The 10381-nt window shown below is 34.7% G+C and overlaps 1 protein-coding gene across 1 annotated transcript; it reads left to right on the top strand.

Moving 5' to 3' along the window:
- Nucleotides 1-7772: 7772 nt before the first annotated feature.
- On the top strand, nucleotides 7773-9922 carry LOC108206761 (exocyst complex component EXO70H1). The gene has a single exon (XM_017377160.2). It carries the CDS (start codon nucleotides 7936-7938, stop codon nucleotides 9754-9756), a length of 1821 nt encoding a protein of 606 aa, XP_017232649.1. The 5' UTR covers nucleotides 7773-7935; the 3' UTR covers nucleotides 9757-9922.
- Nucleotides 9923-10381: the final 459 nt, after the last annotated feature.

Genomic DNA, 10381 nt, shown 5'->3' with positions numbered 1-10381 from the left:
AACCCAAGATAGGCAAATTTTGCAGTCTAACGTGCAAGCCGTTTCTAAGTTAGAGGTGCAATTGAGTCAATTAGCTAGCGCATTGTGTGAGCGAGAGAAGAACAAGTTACCAAGTCAACCCGAGGTCAATCCTAAGTTTCCTCTCAATCAAAGACCTCCCGAGAATGTTAATGCGATTATTTCTCTAAGGTCGGGAAACCAAGTGGATAACAAAGTTGATGAGAACGTTAATGAAAATGAGGAGTCGATTCCTAAAACAAATCCTTCTTTGTCTAGCACTAATCATGACAAACCCGAATGTTCTAGAGTCCGTGAGTCCATGAGTGAACCTAGTCCTGGGCCCATTTCTCAAAAGCCTAATGAAGAAGTTTACAAGCCAAGGGTTCCTTACCCACAAAGACTCATTCGCCCTAAACAATCGGCCCAAATGGAACAAATCCTAGAAGTGTTCAAACAAGTCAAGGTCAACATACCTCTTTTAGATGCCATTCAACAAGTCCCTTCTTATGCTAAGTGTCTAAAAGATTTGTGTACCCATAAGAGAACCACCCATTTTCCTAAGAAAGCCTTTTTGACCTCACAAGTTAGCTCGATTCTCTCGAATCAAATTCCCGTGAAATATAAGGACCCCGGTTGTCCTACAATTTCTTGTGTCATAGGCAATACCTTTGTGGATAAAGCTTTACTTGATTTAGGAGCGAGTGTGAATCTTCTTCCTTTCTCGGTCTATCAAGCCCTAGGTTTAGGAGATCTCAAGACCACCAATATGACCCTTCAACTTGCCGATCGTTCTATAAAAATGCCTAAGGGAATTATTGAGGACGTTTTGATCAAAATCGGTGATTTTATCTTTCCCGTTGACTTTGTTGTTCTCGAGACTCAACCCGTCTCGAATCCTAAGAACCAAATTCCTATCATTTTAGGACGACCTTTTCTTGCTACATCCAATGCCTTAATCAATTGTAGGAATGGTTCTATGAAGCTCACATTCGGAAACATGACCATTGACTTAAACATTTTCAATGTAGGAAAAGAACCCAACGAGCTTTATGAGCAACCTATAGGGGTCAATGTGGTCAACAAGTTTGTCACATGGTCTAGCTTTGAGGATAGTGAGATTGAGTCTTTTCTCGGTGAAGATTTCAAAGTCAACCACGAGGATAATAGAGCGTATCATGAGTCTTTGAAAGATTTGACCTCGGAGGAGTTATTAGGTGAATTGAACGACATTTGTTCAAAATGGGAAATTCCACCCGAGATTGTTAGTGTGAACCCTAGGCCCGATTTTGCGAGTCATGGTGGTGAAACACCAACATTTGACTCATTGTTCCATCATTCACATAAAGCCTTAGGGGAGGATGACATCATTTCTTACATCATTCCTAGTGATTTATCCTATGACCAAGATTGCATAGTCTCTAATTTGCTTGATAATAAAGAAGCATTAAGTTGGTTTAGGAAGAACATTAGTGATACTTGTCCTATAGGGATGAACGATTGTCACATGCTAGAGAAAGTCTTTGTGCATAAAAATTTTCGAAAACATTTTGATTCTTTCTCGAAGCTTCCTCCCATATTTCCTTCCGGAATCGGCTGAAGTGGTTCCTTCTTAGAACCTTCCCTCATGAAGTTCAGGTATGGGGAAGGAAATGTGTGAGTGTGTGGGTCGTGTTAGTGCTTCGTTCGTTAATAAAAATCCCCTTCATATCCATTTCAGGTATTTTTCTCTTTACTCTCTTATTTCAATTCTCTTTTTTGCATACATTGAGGACAATGCATGATTTAGGTATGGGGAGGGCTTTAGTGTAATTCTTAAAAAAATGAAATCCCTAAAAAATGAAAAATTAGAAAAATCCAAAAATAGAGATGTTTTAGCTAAGTTGTCTTTCCCTCACTCGAACTTTGGGAGTAGTTGGTGTTAGCATGTTTTCGAAAAGTATATATATATATAGTGTCTTTTAGATAATTTGAACGTAGTTGAGTAAGGTTGTCTTTTTGAAGCTTGTATCGACCGATTTGTACTCTAAATTCCAAGATGGCACACACTTTGCACAAGACCTTTGATGGAGAGATTGTCTAGTGATATTATTCGATACCTGAGAGAGAACCCACATGTTGAAACAATGTCGAATCGAACCTTTGCGAATAAAAAAAAAAGAAAAAAAAGAAAAAAAAGAAAAAGAGATATAGAAAAAGAAAAGGAAAAACTACTTCAATACCCATTGTTCTTTATAGATAAAATCTTTAGATAAATGGGCAAAAGTAGATTGGCTAGTCTCGTTTTGTGGCCTTTGTTACTCGAGCAATTAAGTCCGTAAGGGATTTCAAAACCTAGTGCCCTAAGACCGTTTGGTTTGGGAGTCACTGACCCAAAGCTCGCTAAATGGGTAACATTGTTTGCCTAAGAAAACGGACAACATAAAGTCAATGCAAAAAAAAAGAAAAAGAAGAAGAAGAATAAGAGTTTGTGAAGTTTGGCTAGATATTTGTTTCGATAGAGATTGGGTCAGTTCAAAATTGGTTGAAAAAGAAAATGTTCTTAGACAATTAGGATCCATCAAAGGCCTTAAATTACTTACACTCCTTGGATTTCTAGTAAATCTTTGTGTCGATGCAAGTAGATTAGAGACAACTGTATCTTGATTATTAGTAGATGAGTCTTTAAGTCGTATTTTCCTTAAAAACGCTTTTTGTTAACACCAACGAAATTAGATTAGAGTCGAGTAGACACTTGCTAGAATGTCTCAAAGATTTTATGGGTATATCTTCTGTAAACCCTTAGGAGACAAAACTCCTCTTGTAGAGATCGTCTACGAGTTTAACGGGTTGGTGAACCTAAAATCACCCGTCACGCCTACGAAAAGGAGCCTAGGAATCGCATCTAGTTTTCTTAGTTTATTTTCTTTTCTTTTGATTTTACTCGAGGACGAGCAAAATATAGGTATGGGGAAGTTTGATAAGTGCATATTTTTTATATTTTAAATGCCTAATTATTGCTTGTTCTCACTTATTTATTTGTTTATTTGTCTTTTTTGTAGGAATATTGCAAATGCTTGAAGAAATAAAAGAATAAAGCAAAAAAAGAGAAAAAGATGGAAGAAAAGGATCATAGGGGAATATTCTCAAGGAAGCATCTAGATGGGACACCTACACCCCCCCCCCTCTACCCTAATTTCCCCTATAAATACACACCTCCCCATCATGTTTCAACCAACCTAGGATTTCATATTTTTAGTAGCCTCTCTTTTATGTAGTAGATCTAGTAGTAGCACTCTAAATTTGTAAACACTTTTATTATATCAATACAAGTATTCATTTTTGTTCTTAAATCTTGCTCTTTACTTTTACTTCTAGGCTATAAAAACTTTCTCTAACCACATGAGACTCAAAATTACTTGTGGATTGAAAGGAGCCTAATTATATGTTTTAAGCTTGCATTTTTTAGTATTTAGATTGAGCCCCTTTTAATTCTCAATATTATTAGTGGGTTCAATGGTTTAGTATTCTAGATTTTGATTTTAGCTTGTAGTTTGATGGGGTTTTGTTAGATACATGGTAGATAAGCTAGTTTTGAAGTTTTGTTTGATTTGGAGTTAGTTTGGTAGGATTTGGTATTGTTCTTGTTCTTGGTTTTGATATTTTTGAGGGCTTTTTGGTGTAAATTTTAGTTTATGATTTTGACTTGAGGTTAGTGGGTTTATGTTTGAAATATTATGTTTAGGCTAGATTTAAAATTTGGTATAATTTGGAGTTGTTTTGGCTTGATTTGGATCTTGTTTTGGTCAAGAATGGATAGTTTAGGGGCTATTTAGTGTTAAAATTAGTGTTGAATTTGGTTTAGAGGTTAGTGGGCTTTTATTTGTCATATTTGGAATGGCTTAATTTTCCGGTCAAATCAATTTTCCGACGAGATTTAAGCTATTCCGGCAACCTCCATGAATTCAGGTGGGTGTTATTTCCTTGATCTACGCGGCGACTCGCGACCCTCTCCCTCTGCCTATGTATTGACGTGACGCTGCTGCTTTTGTATAATTTTTCTTTTTTGTTATTTAATTTTATTAAACTGCCGCTCGTTCTTTTTTTTTTTATCTTTCTGTTTCCTCTCGTCGGTGTTGTCACCTCTGTTTGAGTGTACTAGCTGGCCGCGAAACAATTTCCTTTATTTATCAATTTAACTTCTTTTGTTTTAAGGTTAGTTAATTTTAGTTTCTATAATTATAATCTAGAAAAAATCAATATTCTTCTCAAAATCAAAATGGTCTAATTCGATTAAATTTGAAATTAAGGTTTTCGCGAAAATAAATTTAGTCCTTGGAACGAATCTTATATTACTAAAACGGGATCGTGCACTTGCGATTAAAATCATATTTTGAGCACATCAACGTACCTGTCAGCAACGGAGATCAAGTTACAACAAGTATAAGTATTTACTATAAATAGACATGAGCCAATAACAAGTCCAAATATGTATGCAGTCTCTTTTTAGCTTTGGTTCGCACGTTTCCCGATTGATCCTTGATGTTTGATATTGTTGTTAGGTGAGGAGTCAGCAAAGTAGCGTGACCGGGGTTGGTCAAGCACATTCGATGTAAGAGTAAGTGACTGGTGTGTTGAGAGAATGTTCAATAGTAAATGTGATAGATAACTTATATCGTTCTTCAGAATATCATGTGTGTTGGTGTGTAGTGACTCATGTAACTTTATAATGAATATTGATATTTATTACATGACTTTCGTGGCTGCAGACAGGCACGTGTTATCATCAGGTGTTCTCGTCATGTTTCTAAGTGGCGAGCATGATTCTCGTATTTCATTGCTGACGTGGTTGTTGGTGGATACTCGTGGCAGAGGATCTTGTGACTCACATGTTCTTTAAGTAAAATTTTAAACACACACTGAGTATTGAAGAGTGTTTTAAGTTTGCAGGTGCATGTCAATCGGGTTCTTGTAAACTCATTTGATTTAAAAGCTAGAAACCTATGCTTATTCACCTGAATCTATCAAACATCGTGATTGTGTATTTAATAGAGTGATTACGAAACGTTCTCAATTAATTAACATTGTATACAGAAAATAGACCACATATGCGTAACACATTAGCAGGCCTCATGCATACTTATTTAAAAATCTGATTTGTAGATAGTCTATGAGGTCGTTTGGTTGACAGTAAGTTATGAGGGTATTTAAAATACCTGGGAAGTAAGAATCCACCTAGTTGTTTAGTTTACCAAAAACAAGTGAAGTTTAAATTGCTGGGAACTTCTAATAGCTGTAAAACATGGGAAGTCACTTACCCACTCCCCCCTCGGTAACTCGCACTTCCAACACTTGTGTAAAGTTAAATTTTGTACAATATGCTATTAACAATATATAAAATATTCTACTATATATATTAATACATATATAAAAGATTATTATTATTGTTATTTTAATAATAATATTAATAATAATATATTATGTAACTCAAAATATTATTGCTAAATTATTTTTCTTTATTAAAACATTGAATATGTTATTTTAATTCAATAAAAAATATTGAGAAAATAATAATGTGTTAATAATATTATTTTGTCAAAATTTTAAAAATATAATCTAATCTATAATTAGGATTAAGTTTGAATAATTAATTTATTTAATAACTTTATATACAAATTTTATATAAAATAAAAAATAATTCTTTTAATTAATTTTTTTCCCCTAGGTAATTATCAATATGAACTATTTTTATCGCCATATATTGGATTTATTTTTAAAGTACAAACAAAAAATATAGGGGAAGTATAATTATTTTTAAAGTACAAACAAAAAATATAGGGGATTTATTTTTTGTATAATTATTATTTTTATCAAAATAATAATATTTATCATTTAGTTATAATAAAAGATATTATAATTATTAAATTATATTATCTTTAAAATACAAACAAAAAATATAGGGGAAGTATAATACCTCAAGTGTCAACCAAACAGTTTTGCAGTACTTGCCTGATATTTAACAAAGATAGTAAGTAGATATTACTGTAGGAATTTACTTCCCTAATGATACCAAACAAGCACTATGTATCTGAAAAAGATTCACATTAGCAAAGGGCATAAAAGAGGAATGATAAGAAGTTTCTTACGGGGGTGTATTCGATTGAGATTTTAATGAATTATTTTTAGTTTATGGATTTTAGTGGATTGTATGTGTTTTTGATTTTGTGTGGATTCTTGATAAAATGTCGCAGAATTGATAGGATTTAAGCACAATGCTTCAAAATCCGATTGATTTTGGTGGATTTCAAAAAACTTAAAATACACCGAAGAATGCCAACAAATCCATCATTTTATGAAATCCAAAAAAATCCATCAGCATTTGAATACCATCAGATTTGACTTGATTTTAAACAATCCCAATTGAATACATCGGATTTTAAAGCATAATTTAAAATCCCAGTTGAATACCACCAGATTTTATAGCATAATTTAAAATCTGAATTGAATACCTCAAGATTTTAATGGATTTCAAACAATCCCAATCGAATACCCTCGGATTTCATGAATGCAAAAAAATGCTTTAAAATCCCAATCCAATACACCTCTCTTAATGTAAAAAAAAATGCTCCCAGTCACATAACAAAGATACGGTGTGAAAAAATAAATAAACAAGTGCTATTAATATTGAACTACAATGAAATCTCTTTAAATTAATTTTTAGAAAAACCTCTATATTCGTGGAAGAAAAAACTTCCATAAATTGAGATTAAGTATATATTGTCATAATAACGTCTGCTAAATATTATTAATTTATCATAATACTAATCAAGATTAATGTGTATTGTAGTTATTATATTGGAAACAATAATTTGTAATTTAAATATTAATTTATCATAAATTATTAACTATTCAAGATTGTCCTGTATTGTGCATTCGATCTACAAATTACAGATATTAGGGCCGCTTGAGTGAACTAAAAATAAGTGCTTCTTTCTTAAAGCGAAGAAATGAAATAGAAATTAAAAACGAATTAATACTTATAAGTGATTAAAATGTTTGGAAAAGAAACATAAACTCATGAAACAAAAGTTAGTATTCTCAAATATTTATAAGTACTCTTGACTTTTTATGAAAACGATACGAATAAATGTTTGTAACTTATAAGCCCTGTTTTTAGCCCTGGCCAAAAATCCCATTAAACATATAACATTACTTCTTGTAAATCGTTTGACTTTTTCACGAGTCTCTCTGCTGGATAGCAAGAAATAATATTTTGAAAAGTTTCCTATCTAGTTACGTTAATGTACAAGGCAGGCAGCTAAGATTCTTACAGACGGCCAATCCGGGAGACAGAGTAACTTTGTTATCCATGGACAAGTATCGTACAAAATAAGAAGATTCCACCAAACGAAAAAAGTCACATACTAACCGATCAAAACCATTCCAGAGCAACGCGTACTATTACTAATTTACAACAAGGTCAGACATTATTTACTCCGTTCAATCACAACCTTGTCTTCGAAAAACACCCACAAAAATACATACTCCCTCCGTCCCCTTTTACATGTCCCTTTTGAAAAAAAAATTTGTCCCAAATTACTTGTCCACTTCTTTTTTCAAAGCAACTTTTTGTATGTTTTTTCAAAATGCAACAACTTCTAATGTTTGACTAGCATATATATATACACAACTCTATCTAATTCATTACATTTATTAGGGATATGTATGAAAACAAGATATCCACCTAACATTTTCTTAAGATGCGTTATTTTTTCAAAAGGGACAAGTAAAAAGGGACGGAGGGAGTACCATTTCCCCTTCCGCGTTCCTGCCTGGTCAATTTCGAAACAAAAAACACCTTCTTCATCTCCCTATATATCACAACACTAGCTATGACCTTCCCTAAGTATTTACAACATCAAATTCTTTATTTATTTTCGGAAACCAATATTTCTAAGTATGAGGAACATTTTTTCTGCACCGAAATCTCCATCTCCATCTCCACCTCCGTCTTGGTCTCATCGCACCACCTTTTCTTCATCGATAATGGATGAGAACATAGAATCTGCTGCCGCGATAATTATCAAGTGGAACACGGATTCATTAGCGCAAGCAAAATCGTCGCCTCTGTTCTCCGGAGACCGTACCGAGTCCAAACTGTTTATTAAGTCTATTGAAGAGCTGCAATTCGCTTTGAAGTACTTTGTTTCGGAGAATTACAGCCCGAGTAAACTCGTCCAGGGCCAAAATCTCATGCAGATGGCGATGAAAAGACTCGAAAAGGAGTTCTACGTTATGCTGTCAGCTCAGAGAGATTTTCTTGATTCTCAATCATCAGTTAAATCGAGCGTTTCAGATGAAGAGAGCGATTTTGGAAGCTCGGGCGGTGAACAGACAATAGAAAATAATTTCGACGTAGCAATGGCGGATCTAAAAATTATTGCTGATTGTATGATCAAGTACGGATATGGAAAAGAGTGTGCGAAGATTTACAAAATTGTTCGTAAATCAGTAGTGGACGAGAAATTATATTACCTAGGCGTGGAGAATCTGAGCTTGTCTCAGATTCAAAAGCTTGATTGGGAGACAATTGAGCTCAAATTGAAACAATGGGTGAACGCGATGAAAGTTGCTGTCAGAACTCTGTTCCGAGGAGAAAGAATTCTTTGTGATCACGTCTTCGCCGCGTCTGATTTCATCAGAGAATCGAGCTTCGCGGAGATTTCAATGAGCGGGGGACTCATGCTGCTCACTTTTCCAGAAAATATAGCGAAATTAAAAAAATCACCAGAGAAAATATTCAAGCTTCTCGATCTATACGATGCTATTTCACGGAATTGGGAAGATATAGTGTCTATTTTTTCTTTTGATTCGACCTCAGCTGTCCGATTACAAGCGCATTCTTCGCTATTTAAACTCGGTGAGGCCATCCGAATCACCCTGTCCGAATTTGAATCAGCGATACAGAAGCACACTTCGAAATCAATTCTTCCAGGTGGCGGTGTGCATCCTCTGACGCGTTACGTTATGAATTATTTCGTTTTCATGGTTGATTACAGCAGTATATTGCCAGAAATCATCGCGGAGGATCCTGTCACGACGACAGCGTCTGTTTCCATGCCTGAGTCTTATTTCTCCGCGTCATCTCCCGATGAAAATCCTCCACCGATTTCTTTACGATTCGCGTGGATTATACTTGTTCTTCTCTGTAAACTCGACGCCAATGCGCAGCTTTACAAAGACGTGTCTCTGTCGTATCTGTTTCTTGCCAATAATTTGAACTACATTGTCTCGAAAGTGAGAAATTCAAATCTTAGAGTTTTTTTGGGAGATGAATGGCTGGAGAAGCATCAAAGCAAAGCACAACTATACGCGTCGAATTACAAGAGAATGAGCTGGAGTAAACTCGTCGCATCCTTGCCTCATAATCCAGCAGCTGATATTTCACCTGAAGAAGCAAAGAAGAGTTTTTTGTTATTTAATTCAATTTTTGAAGAATCGTATCGAAAGCAATCCAACTGGATTGTGACTGATCCGGAACTCCGAGACCAGATTAAAACATCAGTTGCAATTGAGGTTGTACCGGTCTACAGAGAATTTTACGACAAAAACAGGCAGTGGTTTAGAAGAGAAGTTGGGTTTGAGTCAGTTGTGAGATATGCCCCGGAAGATTTAGAGAATTATTTGTCTGATTTGTTTTCCGGGAATGGAGTAGGAGAAAGTACGTCATCCTGTAGTTCGGTGGCAGCATCACCGGCACGGGAAATACGACGTCGCTGAAGAGGATAAGTTTCGTAGACGGCAATTGGATTGACTAATGTACTGAAAATGACATTTAGTTAGGTGCATAGAGCATGCTTGTTGTTAAACTATGTAGAAATTCGGTTTGTTGTACATCAGCTGATATGGACTAATAAATTTTTCTAGTAAGTGTGTTCTGTTGGAACTTTGCTAACTTGTTGAGTTAAACAACTTGTCTGGGCCTGCTTGGATATCTGTTCTATTTTGTGCATTAGTTTAACAAATCAATTGGAATCTAGATCAACTCTGATAGAACTTAAAAACCTGTTACTCCTTTTCAATTTCAACTCCGTGGAAACGCACAACGACAACATACCAACCTCACGTTCACCCCGAAATCTCTGAAAGACCATGACCGTGTTTGAAAGTTATAGATTTTGAGTAAAATTAGAGGTTTTGAGTGTTTAATACTAATACTAGTGTTTGATAGTTAGCGGATTCAAATAGAGGTTTTGGTTGAGAAAATTAATTTTCAAAAAGCTAGAGGAGGTTTTTTGGGTTACAGTTTTGGTATGTTTCACAAAAAGCTAATCAAACAACTATTTACCAAATTATTTTACAAGAAACCGCTAGTTTTATCCGTTAGTTAAAACATTTATTTCAA

The sequence above is a fragment of the Daucus carota genome, chromosome 2, assembly GCF_001625215.2.
Source record: "Daucus carota subsp. sativus chromosome 2, DH1 v3.0, whole genome shotgun sequence".
NCBI lineage: Eukaryota > Viridiplantae > Streptophyta > Magnoliopsida > Apiales > Apiaceae > Daucus > Daucus carota.
The sequence above is the reverse complement of the archived record's forward strand: the minus strand, read 5'-3'. Positions and strand labels throughout refer to the sequence as shown.

Bases quoted from the DNA above. Each gene is read 5' to 3' on its own strand.
- LOC108206761 (XM_017377160.2), top strand. From the start codon at position 7,936: ATGAGGAACATTTTTTCTGCACCGAAATCTCCATCTCCATCTCCACCT.